At 45.2% G+C, this 21451-nt stretch overlaps 1 protein-coding gene and 1 long non-coding RNA gene across 3 annotated transcripts in view; one reads left to right on the top strand and one right to left on the bottom strand.

Moving 5' to 3' along the window:
* GAN (gigaxonin) overlaps positions 1 to 20206 on the bottom strand; it is a 54225-nt gene extending 34019 nt beyond the window's left edge. Inside the window, exon 1 of one of the 2 annotated variants that reach the window (XM_070612370.1) lies at positions 18564 to 20206. In XM_070612370.1, coding sequence (XP_070468471.1) covers positions 18564 to 18730 — 167 coding nt within the window. In that variant the 5' untranslated portion in view covers positions 18731 to 20206. The remainder of the gene's footprint in view (positions 1 to 18563) is intronic. The other variant, XM_070612374.1, reaches the window with a different exon arrangement.
* LOC103554668 (uncharacterized) lies at positions 18982 to 20776 on the top strand. The gene is made up of 2 exons (XR_011538024.1): positions 18982 to 19285; positions 19784 to 20776. It is a non-coding gene; the product is annotated as an uncharacterized lncRNA (long non-coding RNA).
* The last annotated feature ends 675 nt before the right edge of the window (positions 20777 to 21451 follow it).

Genomic DNA, 21451 nt, shown 5'->3' with positions numbered 1-21451 from the left:
AAGTCAAGATTTACAGAAATTCTGGGGTGATTCACGGGCATTATTCACGCAGTTTCAAATGATTCATATGACCTAAATTGCGGAGCTAGCAAGAGCAGGCTCGGAGACACATGCAGAGGGCCTGGCTCACCCCTTCACCTGCCCACTTACGCCAAACTCAGCATTTATGTTCCTGTGGGGAGTCTGTTTTACAGATGTGCCCCAACCTTCATCTTCATGAGCTCCTAAAAACCACATCAAAAATGGATTTTTAGGGCAGTGAAACTACTCTGTATAATACTGTAACGGTGGACATACGTCATTATGCACTTGTCCAAACCCACAAAATGTACAACATGAAGAATGAACCGCAATGTAAAGTATGGACTTTGGGCGACAGTGATGTGCCAATGTAGATTAACTGACTGCAACAAAGATGCCACTCTGGTGGCAAATACTGACAATGGGGGAGGCTATGCACGTGTACGGGCAGCGGGTATACAGGAAATCTCTGTACCTTCCTTTCAATTTTGCTGTGAACCCTAAACTGCTCTAAAAAACAAAGTCTATTTTAAAAAGTGTATTCTTTAGTCCTCACTGAAGTCAATGAAATATAAATTTGCAGGTAATATTTCCATCAACAGATGGCATCCTCTCATACAAGGCCTTTTATGGCCTGCTTTTCTGTAGGTGGGAAAACAGGAACCCGTCTATCCCATGGCTCCTGCCACCCAAGAATTCCATCTACATGGAAGAGAAGGGTTCACATGGATGTCTGAGACAAGACCAGGGGTCCCAGAGGGAGGCCCAAGGAAGGCCCCAGGCACATGACAGGACATAAAGCAGAGCTGTAGGTAGGCTCCCCTCCCACAGCACCATGACCTACACAGGCTAAGTCCTCACTGAGGCGCTCTTCCTACAGGGCCAAGGAAGTCACGGGTGTGGAGAGGAGAGGAGACACAGGACTGATGCTGCACGGTCCACCTGGGAACCGCCACCACTTAGAGCAAGGACTATAAAGCAGGAGGCGGTGAGACAGCAGAACCGCGGGCCGGGCCACGTTCCCCCTCTCACGACTCTGAGAGCTGAGCTCTATTACCAGCCGGCATTCTAGTGGAGGTTCAATACTGCTTCTTTTCCTCCATTATTCTCTTTAATTTCCCTCTATTCATTTCATTTCTCTCTGCCTCCAATTCCTTTTACCTAGAGAGATGATGGTTTTCACTTATTTACCATCAAAACTTCTTTCCTCACATAGATCCTGGAACAACTCATAATTTGAATGGGTTTTAAGAGCAACTCCCCGACCTGGCTTCCCAGAATCTTCTGGAGACCTTTCACAGAAAAGCAGATCCCTGGGTCCCACCCCAGATCAACTAAGTCACATCCAAGACTGTGTACGTTTAGAAAGTTCCCCAGCTGATTCTGATAAATTCCCTCCTGCTGGAATGTTCTCCCCACTTTCCACTTCCCTAATCACATGGCTTAATCCTTCCCTGACTTCAGGTCACTGCTCCAATGTCGCCTCCAAAGAGTGGCCCAGGCACCACGCTAGCTACAATAACCCCCCCTCCCTGCTTTAGTTTCCTTCAGAGAATTGACTACCGTCCAGTAAACTGCACTGTTTAATGTCTACATCCATGAAAAGAGGGGCTTTGCTCTGCTTACTGCTCCATCCCACACCTCCTAAAGCGTCTGGTGCTGAACGGGCACTGGGTAAATACGTATGGACTTAATAACAGCACACAGCCAGGTGGGGGACCCACGGATTGTAACGCTGCAACGTCAGCTGCGGAACAAAACGAGCACAGCTGTGCAGCAATGGCATAACTGACCAGCTGAGCAGCTGAGAGCCGCTCTGCGCTGCATCCGCTGATTCGTCCACACTGACAGGAAGGTGACGCTCTCCCTGGCATCCAATCCAGGGTGCGCTGGAGTCAGCAATGCAAGAACTGAATGGTCAACCGTTCCTCTACTGCAAAGCTACCCATGTGTCCCTGATGTAATCATCTGCCTTAGTGCTGGGGCCAAACGTGAACCAGACTCTCCGGCTGGTGGCAGAGGTTTGCAGTCTGTGAATAACCCTGCCTAGCTGTCTAGTATGCCATCTCACTCTACTTCACTGCTGTCTGCTCACCACCACTGGGGCACTGCATGGGAAAAACAGGAACTACAAAGTCGTGGAAAAATGCAAAGACGAGAAAAGATTTCCAGGAAATCAAGGGTTTACTGTCCAGGTGTCATCCCACAAACAAACCCCATGACAGTGAAACCGAAGCAGAGCCACTTCACCATAGAGGATGCAGAATAACTCTGAAGAGGCCAGAGGCCCATCCATCCCTGGCTACCTCCCCGCCCCTAACTAAGCAACACACCATCCACTCTGAAGATGCAACAGGGCCTCATATTCAGATCTTCTCTGAGCAGCCATGTCCAATACATCAATAACTGCAAGAAACAGGAGAATAGAAAGGTATGCCTTCGAGAGTCACGTGATTTGAACAAAGGAGAAATTTACCTGAGGGAAGATAATGTTTTCTGAAGAGAGAACATGGAAAGTGTGAATTATACCTTAAACAGCAAACAGCTCAAGGAAACTTCTGTAGTGTGTGTGTTTGGGGACAGGGAGGGAGGGAAGGCAGGACACACAGAATATCACAGGGACTGTGGATATGCACAACTACAAGTAACCTTAATTACACCTGGCAGAAACACAGCAATCCCTGGAAGGAAAGACATAAAGCGTGACCAAATCAATAAAAACCCTAGTGGTAGACAAACTTTGTTCTGTATAGTTAGTCCCTTCACTGTTCCAGGCACAGTATTAAGTACTAGGTATGGATTCAGAAATTAGATCTCAACTAGTGGGTGGTCCCCAACCTTGAGGAACTGACAAACCATCACTTCTAACTTAATGTCAGTAAAATGAAATGTTACAAGTCATTTCCAGGAGTTTGGGGTTTAACTCATTCATTTGAAGCCTCCAGCATTATGTTCCACGATAAATCTCTTTTCCCAGCCACTGAAAAGCCTATTCTTGTCTCAGTTGTCCACATCTTAGGAAACAGTACCATTTTCTACCCAACTGCTTAAGCCTAAAATTTAGGAGTCCAACTAATAGATGATAGAATGAATGATTGAGTTATAAAGTGTAAATGGATGCCAAAACTAGTGAGTGAAGGTTGATGAGAAATGGAATATTTACATAAACTCAAAGTATCACCCCATAATTTACTTATTAATTACAAAGAGAAAAACAGTGGATTAACCCGGTGGACACCATCTTTAACCATGTGATTAAACTAAGATTATCAATGTTGGGACACACTAACATCCTGTGACCGTGATAGGAGGCACCGAGGAGGATGCAGTATCACTCCTGGGCTATTCTTGCCAAAGGTGCATAACCTCAACCTAACTGTAAGAAATTAAACAGACCCAGGGAGGGGCCTTCTACAACATAACGACCAGTACTCACCAAAAGCGCCAAAGCCGTGAAAGACAAGGGAAGACTGAGGGACTGTCACAGACTGGAGGAGACCGAGGGGATACGACAAGTGCATTGTTGTAAATACTGTGGAGCAGGTGCTAAGCACCACAGAGGCAAAAGTCAGCTCTCTGGGGACAGCTGTCAGAGAGGGTTTCACAGAGGCGGCACCGGACCCAGTCCCAGCTGAGTATTTCACAGGCAGACTAGGCGGGAGGAGACAGAACACCAAGAAGCGGGGACAGCACAGGCACTGAAGGACAGGACTGTGCATTCAAAGAATGACAGAACGCAAGTATGCTTAGCAAGGCTAGAGAGGAGAGTGCAGATATGTATACGTGGGGGTGGTGCGGGGGGCCAGCTCCTAGAGGACCTGCACACCATACCAAGGAATCTGGGCTTCACCTTGACGCAAATGCAGCTGCTCATGAAGAGTTTTCAAAAAAATATTTTTATTTTGAAATAATTTTAGTCTTACAGAAAAGTTTTGAAGAACTGCAGAGTTCCTGTATACCCTTCACCTAGCGTCTACTACCGTTAACAGCTTAAATAATCTTAGTACAATTATCAAAACTACTGGTGCACTACTACTAAATAAACTAAGGACTTCATTCGAATCTCATCAGCTTTTCCTAAAATGTCCTTTCTCTGTTCTGGGATCCAATCGAGGGCTCCAATACCACATTTAGTTTGTGTTGTGTCTCTAACTTGTGATGGTTCTTCAATCTTTATTGTCTTTCAAGACCTTGATACTTTGGTGAGTACTGGTCAATTATTTTGCACGATGTCCCTTAACTTGAGTTTGTTTAATTTCTTATGATAGACTGAGGTTATGTATTTCCGGCAGAAACACTACAGAAGCGATGTTATGCCCTTCTCCGCATCATATCAGGGAGAACATGATGTCGCTATGTATTATTACTGTGATGTCAACTTTGGCCACTTGGCTAAGGTGATGTGGTTGGGGTTTCTCCACTATGAAGTCAGAGTTACTGTTTCTCTCTTTGTTATTAATAAATATATTCGAGAAGATAATTGAGAATACACAAATATCCTTTTTTTCCTCAAACTCTTGCCCACTAATTTTAGTATCCACTGGTGGACCTTGCCTGCAACAATGATTACTGTGGTGTTCAAATCATGGTTTTCTATTCTTATTCCTTTTACATTTATTAATTAAAATTCTTCTGTAAGAAAAAAGCTGTCTCGTCTCAATTTATTTATTCATACATTCATTCATTTATTCATGCCTAGACACATGGGTGTTTATTTTATGCTATGGATTATAATAAAATGTTATCGATACTCATTTTCTTGCTCAAATTGTTACAGCTTCAGCCATTGGGAGTTTTTTCGGGCTAGCTCCTGTGTGCTTTCAAAAAGCCTCGATCTTCTTTTGAGCACCTCCTTACTTTCCGGCAGAAATAGTCCAGGCTTATGGTGGATTTTCCCTGCCCCAGTGCCTGAATCACCACGTCTCCAAAGTCATGAGAGTTTTACTGAACACTATCTAATTACATTCTAGAAACGTCACTCTCGCAGCAGCAGTGTGGAAGACCGATGGGGACTGGGCATGGAGGCAGATAGACCAGAGAGAGACCCTGCCACACTTCAGAACTAACAAAAGCTGGAACACGAGCTGCGGTGACAGTGGAGATGGACCTCAGAGTTTTGAGAGGCTGAAATGATAGCTCTTGTCATCAACCAGATGCTGAGGGCTGAGGAAGAAGGTGGCATCCCCAAGAACCCCCAGGTTTCTCCTGGAGAGTCTGGTAGCATATTAACCAGCACAGTAAATGAAGGACAACCCATCTAGGGGGAGAGGGAGCTGGGGCTCACTGGGTTTAGGGTGGCCATGTAGTGGGCTGTCAGATAAACAGACCTGGGGCTCAGGAGAGAGGGTGAGGCAGCAGCATCTGTGGACCAGATGAGATTGTCGTGGAGAAGGAAGAGGGGGAGGACAGAATCTTGTGCCACATCACGTACAGGGACAGACAGGGAGGAGAGCCAGGAAAGCAGACAGTACGGGAAATGGCACAAAAGGTGCCACAGAAGCCTGGAGAGATCGAGTGTCAAGAAAATGATCAGGAGTGGTAAGCACAGCAGACAGGTCGAGGAAGATAAGCACTTAAAAGTTTTCCTGCGATTTGCCAATTACATTTAGCAATTTTTTAAAAAGTAGTTTTAATGGAGTGATAAGATAGGAGCCTAAGTGCAGAGTGAAGAGAAAACAGGACGTGAGACCGTGGACAACACAGAGACTCTTCTTCCAGGAATCTCTGGTGCAAAGCGAAGAAAATCATGCATGTGCTCAACAGAAGAGGGTGCAGGGTTTGTTTGCTTTTAACAGACGCATTCATTCAGCATTTGCACATCCTTACAGGCCAGGTACGGGAAAAGACTTAAACATACTTTTATGCTAGGGAAAAGAAACCAGAAGAGAAGGGAAAAAATAAAAAATACAGGAGAAGCAAGAGGATATACAACAGAACAACATCCTAGAAGAAGGAGGAGAATATCCAGGAGGAATCAGCTTTGCCTGGCAATCTCTGCTCCGTGGGAGACTGGCATGCAAATCATCATCACAGGACATTTACACAGCATTACAGATGATCTTCAGAGGGAAAGTTTTTATGTCCAAACTTTAAATGATCTAACACTGTAGACCCATGGTAGACAGACTAGAACCCACAGCCTGTTTTTGTATGGCCTTTGAGCTAAAAACAGTTCTCATATTTTTAAAAGCTTGTTAAAACAAAAACAAAGAATATGTGACAGAGACCACATGTAACCTGGAAAGCCTAAAATATTTCTGAACCTCTACAGAAAAAGTTTGCCAAACTCTGTTCTACATATTATTACAATAGCAAACATACAACATTTAAAAGCTCAGTCATGGGGCTGGCCCCGTGGCTGAATGGTTAAGTTTTTGCACTCTGCTTCAGTGGCCTGGGGTTTGCTGGTTTGGATCCTAGGCATGGATCTACATACCACTCATCAAGCCATACTGTGGTGGCATCCCACACAGAAGAACTAGAATGATCTACAACTAGAATATAGAGCTATGTACTGGGGCTTTGGGGAGAAAAGAAAAAAAAAAAAGGAAGATTGGCAACAGATGTGAGCTCAGGGCCAATCTTCCTCACCAAAAGAAAAAGAAAAAAAAGCAAAAGCACCCAGTCTTACAGATATGCAAAATAGGAATACCTTTGAGAAACCACATGCAAAAATGATAAGGAAATGGTGATAGATCTGAGAAAAAAAATCAGATGCACAATGCCAGGATTATCTTTACAGGATAATCCAGTCTTCCTGGACAGTAATCTGGTTTCAGATAACAGGAACAAATCTGTTTCTATCTTCAGAAACAGATACACTTGGGACACAGCCCTCAAAGTGGGTTTACTGCACCCACAAAAAATACAAAGAAAAAAGAAGCCAAAAGTTTTTTCTAATTTGCTTACAGTGTCACTATTCAGAAGAGAAAAGAACTGGAAATTAAAATGTTAAAGGGGAATGATAAAGCAAATTATATGGAACAGCAATATGATGTAATAACAAATAGCTGTTAAAAATGATGATTATGGACATGATATTGAGATATAAGAAAAGAGGGATATGAAATGACTTCAAGTGAAAAGATGAACCATAAATAATATGCATATATAGATTACAACTATAACAATATATTAAGTATACTGTTCAGAATCAGAATTTAGGGTGACATAAATAATTGAACTCTCATGTGATTTTCCATAATTTTTTGCGTAAAACACAGATTCTTAAAATTTAAGTTTAGTTCTTGTAATTTTGAAAGCAAAGCAGTCAATAAAATTTACCTCTTAAAAGACAATGTTTGAAAATGCATGTTAAAACTTTAAGATGAGTTCAAAGACAGAATCATGATGCAGCAACTTGTGAAGCAAAAAATTCTTCTTGAATGAAACAAGCCTGATCTCTTGTTCTGGTCACACCCTGACCTTTTGGAAATACACATAAAAGAAACACATTCATGCCACAACCTGTCAAACGGTTCCAGATTTTCTACTTAAGTTTGACTTTTCAGATGCCATTTAGAAGAGGCTCCATCTATAACCTCAAGACCTCACAGAAACGCTCATCTCAAGAGGAAGCCCCTTTGATTCGGGGGCACCCTTCAAGTCTTCTCTAATTCACAACTGGCCAACCTGGTTCTTTGTTGCCAGTGTACAAATAGCACTGAGTACCACACAAGTTCCGTATTTCAGAAGTAGGTCCATATTTCTACTCACTTTCCACTCCTTTTTTCCCCAATGGAAAGAGTTAGAAGGAAGGTTTATGACTTTTCAAAGGCAGAGAAGGTGGAATTCCTGAATAAATTCAAAAGGAAAAGTAAAAATTCATATGAATTTATTATTGTCTTTGTAGTCATTCTTTCAAAGCAATTCAAACCAAAGCATTAAGTGAAGGTTAAGAAACTGTCATTTTTCTTTTTAAAAAAGGAGAAGTGGGAGTAGAGAGAAACAAAAACAAAGACAGCCTCAAACATACCCCCTTTCAGTTCCCTTTAACAAGCGAGAGGAGCCGCAGAATGGGCCTCACTTTAGCATCCTAAAACCACCTTCCTGCTTCGGGCGCCTCCTTAATTTATAACCTACTGTTAGAAACTTCTCCAAAGCACTTGAAGCTGGAGGTGCCTTCCAAGATGTTGTCAAGGGAATGAATGCTTCTCGACTAATTCTTTAGTCATGTTCTAACAAAAGCTCTCTCATTGGAGCTGCTACTTCTGAATAAAGAATTTGGTTCCTTCTCCCAGGTTTCTTGGCACCAGAAACAGACTTTGTTGAGCTGGCTGTGCCATCGAAGACAGTACAAGATTAAGGACTCTCTTGTAGGTTAAGCTTGGTTGTAGGATGGTTTATTTTGTCGCTCTCCCCCAGACCCCAACACACAGTCACTTATATAGCAAAAAGTTTCATCGTATTGGGAAGCAGTGCACGCACATCCTGAATCCTGATTTTCTTCTTCATCCGTATTTACAGACCGCAGCCAACTCAATTCTCTTACGTGCAGAATTTCCACTAATGGATTTCGTGCCTCTGGCCCTAGAGATAAAAGACGAAGGCTTTAAAAGCACCCAGTCCTTCTGTCTGTTCTATTTCTCCCCACTGAACAAAAGACAGACACATGCTCCTCTGAAGGCACACGCCATACTCCACGAAGGAGCCTCTGGGAGGAGTGGTTATTTGGCACAGTTGGAAAAACGATAGAAAGGAAGGGACATCGGAACTGGGTCCTGATGGATGAAGATGAACTTCTCTGCCAGTAAAGAGTAGGAGGCCAAGAGAGGCAGAGACCAGAAACACGTGCAAAAACAAACCCACATAGTCAGAGATACGTGAGGCTCTCCGCAGAATTTTCAAGAACCAGAAGAGTGTAATTAAGGCATTTATAAAGCAATGTTACCTCAAATTCAACACCTCAAAGACAGATTGTTATCTTCCCACTTTCCTTAAGCAGCCAGGCTCAAAACCTGTTATCTCTTCCTTCTTCCTCATCCTTGGTTCCCACATTCAATTAGCAGCCAGTAGCTTTCTTCCCTGACCCCTGATACAGCCACAACTTGGTGCCCTGGACATTGTCATGGTGTGTTCATCTGAATCAGTCAGCCATGCCAGGCCCTCCCAGCCCTGTGAACACACAACAACTAGGTCACCCTCTTAAAGTAGACCATCTAAACTAATTAACCCGGCACTCTAGAATACTAACCTTACGTGCCGTCCATCTGCACTTCCCACCGATCCTACCCACCCTCTGGCCCAGTGCCATCAGCGTCCTCACCACCCCCAGCGCATGCCTATGCTCCCACGCTGACACCCCAGTCTACCTGAATGAGCCTCCTTGCCCTCTCTGCACCTGCCCACACTCCGCCCACCCCTGCTCCTCCTCTCCAAGGCCTCCCTCATACCCTGTTGCCTCCAGGAAACCTTATGTGCTCTCCCAAGCAGTTCCTGCTCCTTGGAACTCCGAGAGCCAGAAGTATCTACACAATTGCAAAAGCTTTTGTTCTACACTTTTTTTCACAATCAAACAGTAACCCTGACTGTCCCTAACTCAATACTTGCAGTAAGTGATGACAAGAACTATCTACTGGTAGTCATGAGGAGTGAACCTGGCCTCTCCTTTTTCTCACAAGTCCAAATATCTGCCAAATACCTCTACTCCAGCTGCACCCCAAGTGCACCGACAGACCCTAGTCCAGGGCATCCTTACTCCAGTCCGAACAATCGCAGGACCCTCCGAGATGGCCGCTGCTGCCACTCCTGACTTTTATAATTCCTTGTCAATACTGCAGAAACAGTGACCTTAAAAAAATGTACAAATAAGACTACATCTTCTCCTTCTTAAAACCCATCAAGGCCTATGCATAACCCTTAAAGTAAAAGCTAAACTCTCTTGCACAGACTAAACTATGTTGGAAGATTTTTTGGGGTCTCTTTCCCATACACCCCGCCACCTCCCTGGCCACTTCCCAATAAGCCCAGCAACTCAGGGAAATGTCGCAGCTGAAGTTTAATCTTACTGGGAGCAGTCTAAGTGCCAACCTGGGCTCAGGACTCGGGCCTGCCACCCCTCTAATCCTGTCTCATGCCACTCTACCCACTGCTCATCTCCCCCAGTCATGCTGGAGTTCCTCTGCTCCTGGGTGTGCCAATCTGTCCTTGTCTCTGGGCCACAGCACTTCTGGTCCCTGGGCCTCCCCCAGCTCTGCTCACAGCCAATTTAAATGGCACTTCCCCAGAGAGGTGCTCCCTCCACCAGTCTATAGCAGTAACCCAGCCATCTCTCTGTAATTAGACTTCATTGTCTGCCTCCCCAGGTGGACTCCACAGACGCCGGGACCCTATTGGCCCGGTGCATGGCAGTGCTGCACAGACGCGCTCAAGAAAAGTTCAGAGAACCAACGAGCACGTTAGGGAACCTTGACCAAGAATCTATGCTCTCTACCTAACGAAAGCTGTTTCTGTAAATGTGATGGGTTGGGGTTAATAGAGTAATGAATGATCAGATGAGTCATTCAAATAAACTTTTAGAGCAGATTTTCAGAAGTATCTACTCTAAAAATAAAGCCAATCTATCCTTTCTCCATTCTTGAAATTCTGATAGGACCACACCATGCTAAGAAATACAGTACTGAAAAAGTAAGTGAATATCAAAAATCATTTTAAACCATTAGTTTTAGGTTTTTTTCCTTTAGTAGCCCCACAGAGGTAGAAAAAATAAATTGAGCGATTTAGGTCTCCATATTAAGTCTCAGTTCTGACAGTCCGTAGGAGACCACTGAACCCAGACTTATAATGGCAGCCAGCACACAAGGGAGAAAATGGAGACTTGGAAGGTGTATACTTCATAAACTACTGAGATGTAAGCTAAACCTACAATCAAGCTCCTAAACAGTCAACTAATTAGAGAAGGTCCCTTCCCTGGGAACTCTACCTGTGATGAATTAATACACGCTCCATTTCAGTGCTTTTAGCCGATGCTCATTCTTGAACTGTTGTTTACTATTGGTAAACACAGCCTGATGAGCATTCAGGCTAAGGCAGTGCCGACATTTCTAAAGAACGTACCAAGGGCGGTGACAGCGGTGCATCTTTTCATAATCCCCTTTCCATCGACAGGAAAGAAAGGAAGCAGAGCAACTACTCTGTTCCTGCCACACTGCAGGAGGTGATGCAAACGAGAATTTTACTCTCTCCCTGTCAACAACAGGGATTACCACCCTGAGGCAGGGGACAAAGCTGGTAGCTCTGCTCACACAAGGCAGTAGCTGCTAAGGAGCCCGGCAGGAAGACAAGGAAACCAACCAACCAACCAACCAACCAACCAAGGACACCTGAAGAGAAGCCCCTAATCTGCTGGGGCGAGTCTAAACTTCCTGTGCTCGCTTTAGTGTAGAGGAAAAGCTGGATGCCCAAGGGAAATTCTTCCTTTTACTTTCCAAGTGGAAGACTACACAAGAAGATGATGGGTCCTGGGGCCTCCAGTTCCACCCCTGAAGCAGAAGTGGGCTATGGCAAGGAGAGAATGGAAAACAATTCTCAATAACCTCTCTTTCTAAGGATTCTCACGGCTCATCAGAACCCCACTTCCCTTAAGCTTCTGGTGAACGTGCTCTGTGTGTCGTAAGAGCCTCATGCCAACCTCATGCCCTAAACGTGAGACTTCCTCCAGTTCAGCGACTGACTGATAGAAACAATTTAAGTGACAAAAGTCTGAAACTATTTTGAGCTCAATGATACTAAATAATTTACAATTATTTGGAGGCATAGGCAATTGGTTACTGATGAATGCTAATATGACTATAAAACTATGTTTCACAATATTTCTACTCATCTTACCATGTTAACATAAAAATCACGAGCATGGAATGGTCTTCAAAATTGTTCCTAAAGGGGCCAGCCCCATGGCTGAGTGGTTAAGTTTGTGTGCTCCACTTTGGCGGCTCAGGGTTTTGCTGGTTTGGATCCTGGACGCAGACCCAGCACTGCTCATCAAGGCATGCCGAGGCAGCGTCCCACATACCACAACCAGAAGGACCAAAGGACCTACAACTAGAATATACAACTATGTACTGCGGGGCTTTGGGGAGAAAAAGAAGAAGAAGAAGAAAAAAGATTGGCAACAGATGTTAGTTCAGGTGCCAATCTTTAAAAAAAAAGAAAAAAAAAAACTTATTCCTAAGACAAGAAAATACCTAGTAGCTGAGACAATCACAAAATATCTATGAGCAAAAATATACAGTTAAGGTTCTATGTCCAGTAGCATACTAACCTTAAAAAGGAAAACAAAGGACATTTTATTGGTCTGTATTCTAACAGTCTATTTTCAAAAACTAGTCCTCCTAGCTTCCATTTATGATATACGCTGCCTCTCAAAGCTTTACTGCTTGAAGACTAACTCTGTTTTATCTAACAAAATGTTTCACCAAAATCTTATTTTCCCTAAGTATTCTATTTTTCTAACATCTCTGAACAGAGGAAAAGATACTATAATTTATTCCCACAGAGAAACGGAAGCAGCAATCATTAGACGAACATTCTACGGCTAAGCCACTCTTCAGCAACAAGTACTTAGGAAGAACACGCCAGTCTCTGCTCTTCTGAGCACAGGGGACAAGGGCTCCGCCCGAACGTTGGAGAGACACACGACCTTTACCCTCTACAGAGCTGTAGCTGTCACCTTTACCTGAGCCTTGGATTTCCTTCCTGCTTTGGACTCATCGTGTCCCAGAGGCAGAGAACCCATGGGAAGCACTCAAATTCAAGGTTGCAACTATAGCCTGCCACTTGTCACACCCCACGCTGCCACATCTCCACCCTTAACCTAGAATTCAAACTTACAAATTATTCATTTATATTACAGCTTCAGTACACAAATGATAGACTCGCATCGTTCCGAAGGATGATGCAGCTCCCTAAAGGACTGAGTGCATGGTACTCATAAGCCAAACGACTCCTTATTTGTCCACATTATGTTTTCTTTATGGATTATAAATAGATTGTAAGCCCCAATTTGATATCATGAGATGAAATGATTAACACTTTAAACAATGGATAAGGTGATTTGTAATCTGGATGCTCAGTCTCTATTATGCAAATGTAGGAAAACACAAACTATAAGAAGACGAAGCAAAGGACAGAGACAGAAGGGCGAGAACTTACCAAGTAACATGCACTAGAGCTGGGTTTTGCTTCTATCACATTACTATCACTCAACAATCCTCAGGATTGTTATACTCTTACTATTACAATCCTCAGGAAAGTTCCACAATAAACCCAAACATTCAACACTTCACTTTCTGTTAGATTCACTAGTCTAACAAGAATGTTATTGATTTGTTTCATCATTTGAAACCTTCCAAAAACCTCTGCAGAGTTAGAGCACCCGTCGCCTCATATAAATAAACAAACAGCTTTAAGCTGAAATGAGTAATCTATGCTAAAGTCAGAGCTCCAGTGCACAGTGCTTAGTTTCCTTAGAAGCCCAGAGAAAATACTCCTTTGATCTTCTGAAACTGAACATACTTTAACATCAGTTTTGAAAAACCTGCGTAAGAACCGGGTTTAACCAAACATGACTGCATATACTAAAAGAAAGGAGGAGGAAGAGGAAGGGAAGGAGGAGGAGGAAGAGGAGAAGAAAAGAATCATTTTGAACCCCGTGACTTAAGCTCTTCAGGACAGGTTTTATCTTTTTAAACAGTTGTTAGGGATGCCTTATAGTCGGTGGACGAAAACAAACAAGGCACAGATCCATTAAAAGATATTCAGGTCCAACGTATTTCCCATCACCATAAGAGTACAGCAAGAGACAGGTACACAGAGTCGATTCGATTTTAAGAACACTCAGGATTCAGTCAGAGTCTCAGAACCTGGAGCCTCTAACTGAACCCCTGAGCACTAAGAAACTTCACAGGCTACAGTAGCTATTCAAAATACTATGACAATCATTCAGGAGCTGCAAATATACAGGTGACTATAAACTCAAAGCACAAGGGAAGGAAAAGGGACTTGGGGCTAATAGGATGCTCTGCACATAGCAGACAATAGTAATGGATGTTAGGGTGAGTGTCAGGTACCGAAAGAAAGGATGATGACAATTTCTATGTTATTCCGAAACCCCGACCTCCTACAGAGATCATGTTAGTTTCCTTAAGCAGTTTCATTAGCATCGCCTTAAGCAGTTTCATCAGCATCATCTATGACTCAAATTTTAGATTTAAACGGCAAAACAGGCTCATCAATAATTAGGCCTTGGAGCACATCCAGATTAACAGCATAAAATAAATGCTTGTTACAAAACAACTCTACGGGGCTGGATTTACACAGCAGAATACCCAACCAAGTCTTGTATTACTGGGCAAAGGAAATCCTTTAATGTCAATGTACAACAAAACTTTAAGTGACACAATAAAGCTGTAAGAACAGAAATAGACCTCTTCCCCAGAAAATATACACGCAAAGCAAAATAAAGATAGCATAGAGCCACACAATTTAGACTTAGAGGGGATTTACTATTCATGTAGCCCAACCAACTCACTTCACGGATGAGGAAACTAAGGCCCAGAAACGTTGTCCAAGATGACCTGGACTGCATCCTGAGCCCAATGTCTCCACTCACCTCACTGGACCTGCTTTCTCTCAGAAAACAAGGGGGAAAAATTACTATTCGTATTGTTGGCTGACTTATCAAAGGATCCAAAAATCTTGGGAATCTTTCTTTCCTTTACTCTCCAAGACTAAAAGCTAAATGAACTAATGTTCCAACAGATCCCCAGAAAAACCAAAATTCTCAAAAATGAATATAGGACTGGAACCTGTGCAGAGCCACTAGAATGTCACTGCAGAATCGCACAGCAAGTCATCCTCAAATCCTTTGCACATACATCACTCCCCAAGAACCACACACAGCTCACAGGAGAAAGGAACCTGAGCTCCCTATCAGATCAATGGGATTGTGCCAGAATCAGAAGAGCCTCAGACACGAAGCAAAGCAAACTTTGCAATGTTCAAAATAAAGGGAAATTTCCTATAAGCCTCAGGGACTCTTTCCCGGTCTCAAAGGGCTGACAAAGGAAAGATTCTGTGGGTCGTTACAGCCAGGAATTCAATTTCACCATTCTTAAAGGTCGTCAGCTATGTTGAGATGTAGTTTTCCCAACAAACCAAAGGGAAAATGTCATTTGGGGATCAGAATGAGGAAAAGATGAGAAGAGGGTGTGCCGGGAAAGCAGCATCCCACTTACTGAGCTGAAGGACGGACTCTGGAAGCTCCTGCCTGCCTGCCTTCCGGTAGCACCTGTATCCTAAGGCTGCATGACACATACCCTACACAGACTTTTGTCAGGTTATCATTAGGGTTTTGTTGCTAAAGTTGAGTTTTCTGCCTTTTTCTTTTTATATTGAAAGTCTTTCTAGTGTGGTATGATGGGTAAGATGATCAGGAGGAAAAACAAAACGCTAAACCAAAGAGAAAGCACAGGAAAAGACTAAACCAGTCAGCTAGGCTAAGAGACTTTTCTATATCAAGTAGAAAGTATGCCGGATGAGTTGCGTTAATCCCTAGTGGGACGGACTGCACTGGTTGCCCTTGCCGACCATACAGAAGCAATACGTAACACTGTTTCCAAACCAGACAACTTCAGACCACTTAAGACAGTTACTAAGACGAGACTTATCAAAGACATTAAACAAAATTAATTTTTGTAAAACTTCAGAGACTACCGAACTTTTGAAAGCCCAATCCATATACATGAGATCACAGACCTACATGTTTAAGATTCAAAAGGGAAAATAAGAAACATCAAGTTCTAGAACATACAAATTCATTTTGTTTCAATATAATTCTTTAAAAGTTCCGTTCAACAAAACAGATACATTATAAAAGCCCAATATCATTGGTATCAAAAATCACTAAACAGTTTGTTTCTAAGTGGTTATACAGATTTGTCAAATTACTTTGTAGTCTTGAGATAGATAATTTTAAAAGACCTCCCCCAAGAACATTCTACCACTTCAGTAGCCAAATAAACTTACAGCAACTAATCAGTCACTGAAAAAACACATACTGACTGATTCACGTTTATCTGTAAAACGCCAACAATAGACGCCCTGCCTACTGCACAAGATGGTTGAAAGTGAAAATCAAAATGAGACAGTATATGAAAGTACTTGACACGCGCTTAAACCATAACATACTGCAAGCAGTAGAGCGAAAGCATAAATACGAGTAATGCTGTAACTTGGGATGGTACACGAGGAGAAGACTAGACATCACGAATCTGGAGCCTAATCTTAGTTCAACCATTAAGTACTGGTAACCTCATGGTGATACGAGACACTAATGCCCACTGAGCCCCATTGTCTTATTTGGAAAGTAACACAATTGGACTAGAGGAGATCTGAAGTCCCTTTGGCTCTGCTACTTTGATTAGTAATATTTCACACCCAAATTACTGCTATTATAAACAAGTAAACTTCACATTACTAAATATTTTCATTACGTGCCACCATGTCCCAGTTGGATACCCTACTTTCCCCAATTCAGCAGATACAGCAGTGAATATACCACCTTTATAGACCTACGCACAGACTTGTGAGATGTTCAAAGCACTACTACACAGTTCTTCAAAGGGTGAGTCAAAGATGAAACGGGATGAGGACACATTCTATCCCACACTGGTCAGACTAGTGAGCTGAAGCCGAGATTAAGCCATCCACCAACAACTCACAGCTAATAAAAGCTGGAAGCAGACAGCAGGCCAGGGCTCTTCTCCTTTAGGGACAAGTGAGCATCTGAAATGGAAACTGCACAGAGCCAATCCTCTAACGTCACATCTGCTGTGGTGGAAAGGAAGGCTGTTACTCATTCAACCCATTTGCTAAACCCCTAGGCACTGTTCTTTCTGGGTGCCAGGGACACAGTAACGAACAAAACAAAAATCCCTGGCCTCACAGAGCTTACACCGTGGTCAGGGAAGACTAACGCAGTAAATGAGGAAGTAGAAAGTATGGGAATATTATAGTGATAAGTGCTATGGAAAAAAATGAAGCACAGAATGGGGACAGAGAGCATGTGTTTGGCGATTTGCAATTTTCTTTTAAGCCTGCTGGATGCCATTTAAAGAACTGTGACAATGATGCATCTAAAGGAGTATTCCTAAGCATTTCCCCAAACGGGGAATACTTTGGACACAGGGAAGACTTCGGCCTGCTGATCCCAATTTGATATTGGTTGCTCAAACCTCTGAACTGCCAGGTATGAGCCACCTGTCATATTGTCAATCTAAATTCCATACTAACAAAGACTTCCCCAATCCCACTTTTAAATCCACAAAGAAAGAACGCAAATGGATCTACAACAGAGAGCCAGAAGAAGTTCCAAGGGCACTTGAACCGCTTCTGAGTTAGCACAAATGTCTCCTAATGAAAATGTAGTTTGTGTGCCTGGGTTCTGCTAGGACAAAGCACTAAGAATACAGTACATGTCATTTTGCTTTTTCTGACCTGTCAATTCTAGTGACATTCTCTACTATTAGTCTATATTTAACCAGCTTACTGGGCAGTTTCTCCAGCTTTTAGCATTTTTTTCCCCTCTTATTAAAAGAGCAACCCTGTTTGCAAGAAAGTTGCTATAAGAAAGACCCCTGCAAGAGCTGCTACACTTGGTTAAGCACTGTCTTATCAACATTTAACATGGTTAGTTGAGCTGGCAAATGAGGTTAAGCTCTGTTTTACTTTAGTTTTAAAATCCCCTCTGAGTCGCTAAAATCTCATGGTCCTCAAGTGGGAACCGCATCCTGAGAATTACAGTAAGTCTTTCAAAATTCGCTACAGCTTACTTTAACGTATGTCTATAACACACAATCCTCCTTTTAAACCCAGTTCCTACACGGGAGTGGAAAAGTCACGTGTGACAAGAAGAACGTCGGCCTTGGGGGTCAGATCGCCTATCCTAAGAAGATCCAATAGGGTTTTCCCTCTGCCCACACCGGGAAGGTGTTTGTCTGCCTGGCCCGCGGAAGAGGCGCTCCCGGCCCGGTTCGCGGCGCCGGGCCCGGCCCACTGCGCGGCGATTCGGAGGCGAGCGGCCGGCAAACTTCAGCCGGGATCGGCGGGCTGGGCCCGGGTGAGGGGGCGGCCCTTCCCGGGCGCGGCCCCGCCCTGCTCGCGGGTGCGGGTCCCGGGCCGGCCCAGGACGGCATCTGGGGGCCTCTGGGGCTCGGAGGCCCGGGCGAGCGCCGGGCCACGGTGGCAACCAGAGGAGAGAGGGCGGGGACATTGCGGCCCAGGTCTGGGGTCAACTCCAGGGAGCGGGGGTCCCCTGGGTTGCACGGGCCTGGCCCGGGGTGGCCGAAACCACAGGGGCTGTCCTGGGGGGCGGCGAGCGGGGCCAGGCCGGGGTGTCTGTGGGGAGGGCCACCGCGCTGAGCGGCGACCAGGGACCCCGGGGGCTGGGGGGTGGGGACCAGGGGCTCCAGGGACACGCCCGGCCCGCCCCGCCCCCGGGCTCCGGGCAGGCGGCCCCGCCCAGCCTGCCGCGGCCCCCTCCTCACCTGATGTACGGGCTGGCCGCCGCCAGGATGTTTTTCTGCACTGGGATCTCCTCCCCGTCGAGGACCAGGTGCGCGTCGCAGAAGCGGGACTCCTCGCGGAAAGAGCTGAGCGCTCGCAGCAGGCGCGCGGCATGCTGAGGGTCGGACACGGCGCTGCCCTCGGCCATAGCGGCGCCTGCTCGTCAGCCGGACGCTCCGGTTCCCGACGCCGCCCTGCCGGACCCCTCGAGCCGCCCGCGTCCGAGGCGCGCCCCGTCTGCACAGCTCGCGCGCGCGCGCGCCCGCCCGGCCCGGCTCTCAGCGTTCCGAACACCAGCGGGAGCCCCCGGAACGCGCCTGCGCCATCCGCGGCGCGAGGGGCCGGCACCTTTAAGGAGCAGCGGTGTTGCGTCATTTCTCCGCGACGCCCTCGCTCCCTCCCCTCGCCCGCCGTCGCCGGAGGCGGCCAATCAGACGCCTCGTTCCTCTGCCAACCGGGCGGTCCCCGCCCAAGTACAGCGGGCCGACGACCACAGCTGGGAGTGATCGCTGCAGCGGTGGAGGGGTGTGTGGGGAGGCTAGGACTCAGTGGTTAAGCCCGTGGCCTCTAGAGCCCCGAGTCTCGGCTCTTCCGTTCACTAGCTGTGTGACCATGGGTAAGGTGCCCATCCTCAGTTTCTCCATCTGCGGAGTGAAGATGATGACTTCTTAGTGTTGTTGTGGACTCCTGTGAGATAGCGAGTGTAAGCAAGGGCTCAGTGGGTGGAGCTTTCGTTATTTATGAGAGAAAAGGCGCTTCTTAGGTAAGAGCGCAGAGACCCGAGAAAACAAGACCTGGAAAGAGCGTTTTGGTTGCGGGCTGGGGAGGAGATGTCGCAGATAAAGCTAGAGAAGTAAACGGCACGCCTTACGTTTTGCAGGGCCTTCTTGTCTGTGGTAAGGAGGTTGGTCTGGATCCTGTGCGTGGTAGGAACCTTGAAAGGGTTTTAAGCAGGGGGTTTTATAAAGACCAGTAAGTTGCTGCGTGGAGAAGGAGGCGGGCGTAGGGGATGCTAAAGGCAGAAAGATGCTTAGATATTGCAGTACTTGAGGGAAGGGAATGGTGGCCTGGATGGAAGGGTGATGATGGAGGTGGGCAAAAGTGGATGGCTTTAAAAGAATAGACAAAATTGTGAGGGAAGGGAATACAGGATAATGTTACGGGTTGAGTAACTAACCCTATGGATGTTGGTACCTTTCAGAGAGAGAGAGAAGCGGAAGGTAGAAAGGCCAAATACTCAGATGCGACCATGCTCCCAACCCAGTGAAGATCAAGGTCGTGACAGGAAGCTATTCCACCTCACCTTGGCCTGCAGGGCAAGCCCCATGCTGTCTGGGGTTTCCCAGGAGGTTGCTAAGGGCAAATGGGAATGTGGAATGTAGCCACCATTTTGTACAAACATTAGATGCTCAATAAACTTCTAAAGAGTTAGCAATTTTATGAGGACCAAGGACCAGAAGAACGTGGTCAGCATTCCAGATAAGGCAGGATGGGGTTTTTGTGGGCTTGGTTCTTTTGCTTCAGCCAACTCAAAGGCTCAAGTAAAGTCTTGGATCTTTACCCTGAACCAGCCAAGGCTTTGGAGTCACTAGCAGGAATCAAGAGTATGTAACTCTGGCAGAGCCGCTAGCGGAAGAATAGATGGGGAGAAGCATGTTACTAGTGGAAGGTCCAGACATTCCAGTTCCTTCTTCAAACGCAGCTCACTATTTATGGGTGAAATGGGAAAAAGGTTTAGGATTGGCTTCAAAACAAAACGAAGGGATAGAGGGAAGCGGGTGGGGGTATAGATGCATCAAAAGTGGCTCTGGGTTACTAACTGTCGAAGCTGGGTTGTGTGCACATGGAGATTCGCTGTGCTAGTCTCTATATTTTTGTGTATGGTGTAAAATGTCATAGTAAGTGAAAAACAAACAAGCAGCTCGAGCTTATCTTCTCCACCATACCTGCCCAGTATCCCTGGGAGCGGTCGACACGCCTTTCTCCAAGTTGTTGCTGTACTTTGAACATTGCTCTGGCAGGAAACTTATTATAATGGGTTTATTTATCCATGTGACCTGCCAGCTTGTATATTTTAGTGTGTCTCAATTTCCAGGGGCTAAGCACAGTGCCTGGCCCTAGTAATGCTCAGTGAATGTTGGATGGAGGGATTAAAAAAAATACCAGGCACTTAATAAACGTTTTCTGAATTGTATTCTCTGTTTTTAGTTTGTGTTTGTCTTCTTTCTTAACTGGGTTGTTGTTGGGGTCAAAAATGATGTATACGATAAAGAGAGTTCTCTACACAATGTAAATATTTGATAAATACTTGTTGATTAATTGCTTGGAATGCTGGTCTTTTCTTCAAGTGTCAGAGGTTCCAAAACAAAACAGAGCTCAAATAACAGAATCACCCTCAGGTAACCAGTTATCCCAGAATGGGAGGGTTACCCTACGTGAAGTAACTGGAGGTGAGTGGGGATTAGTCAGGCAGGCTCTTCCTGGTAGAAGTGAGCCGTCTCTGGTGTTTTGACAGAAGGAAGGAATGGGAGGACCTGGGTAGAGGGTTGTAGACAGACTAGCATCGCTCTCTGGCTTGAGAGGGGCCCCTATGCACCAGGCAGCTAATCAGCAGAAGACCTTGTATATGATTTCAATCCCCCCGCCCCAATGTTTGCAATATTCCCCCCTAGCCTACCTGCCTGAATGACTCATATCCATCCTTCAAAACCCGGCTCAAACACAACCTTCAGGGAACCTCCACCCAGCTTCTCTGGGCAGGGTCCCTGTGCTATGCCGTGTGCTTGATTTCTGTACCTCATTTACCTCACTGCGCTGTAATTGACTGGTTTATGAGTTGGTTTGCGAGCTCCTTCAGAGTAGGAGCTGT

The sequence above is a fragment of the Equus przewalskii genome, chromosome 3 (genome assembly GCF_037783145.1).
Source record: "Equus przewalskii isolate Varuska chromosome 3, EquPr2, whole genome shotgun sequence".
Lineage (NCBI taxonomy): Eukaryota > Metazoa > Chordata > Mammalia > Perissodactyla > Equidae > Equus > Equus przewalskii.
This window is presented reverse-complemented; position numbering and strand designations above follow the sequence as displayed.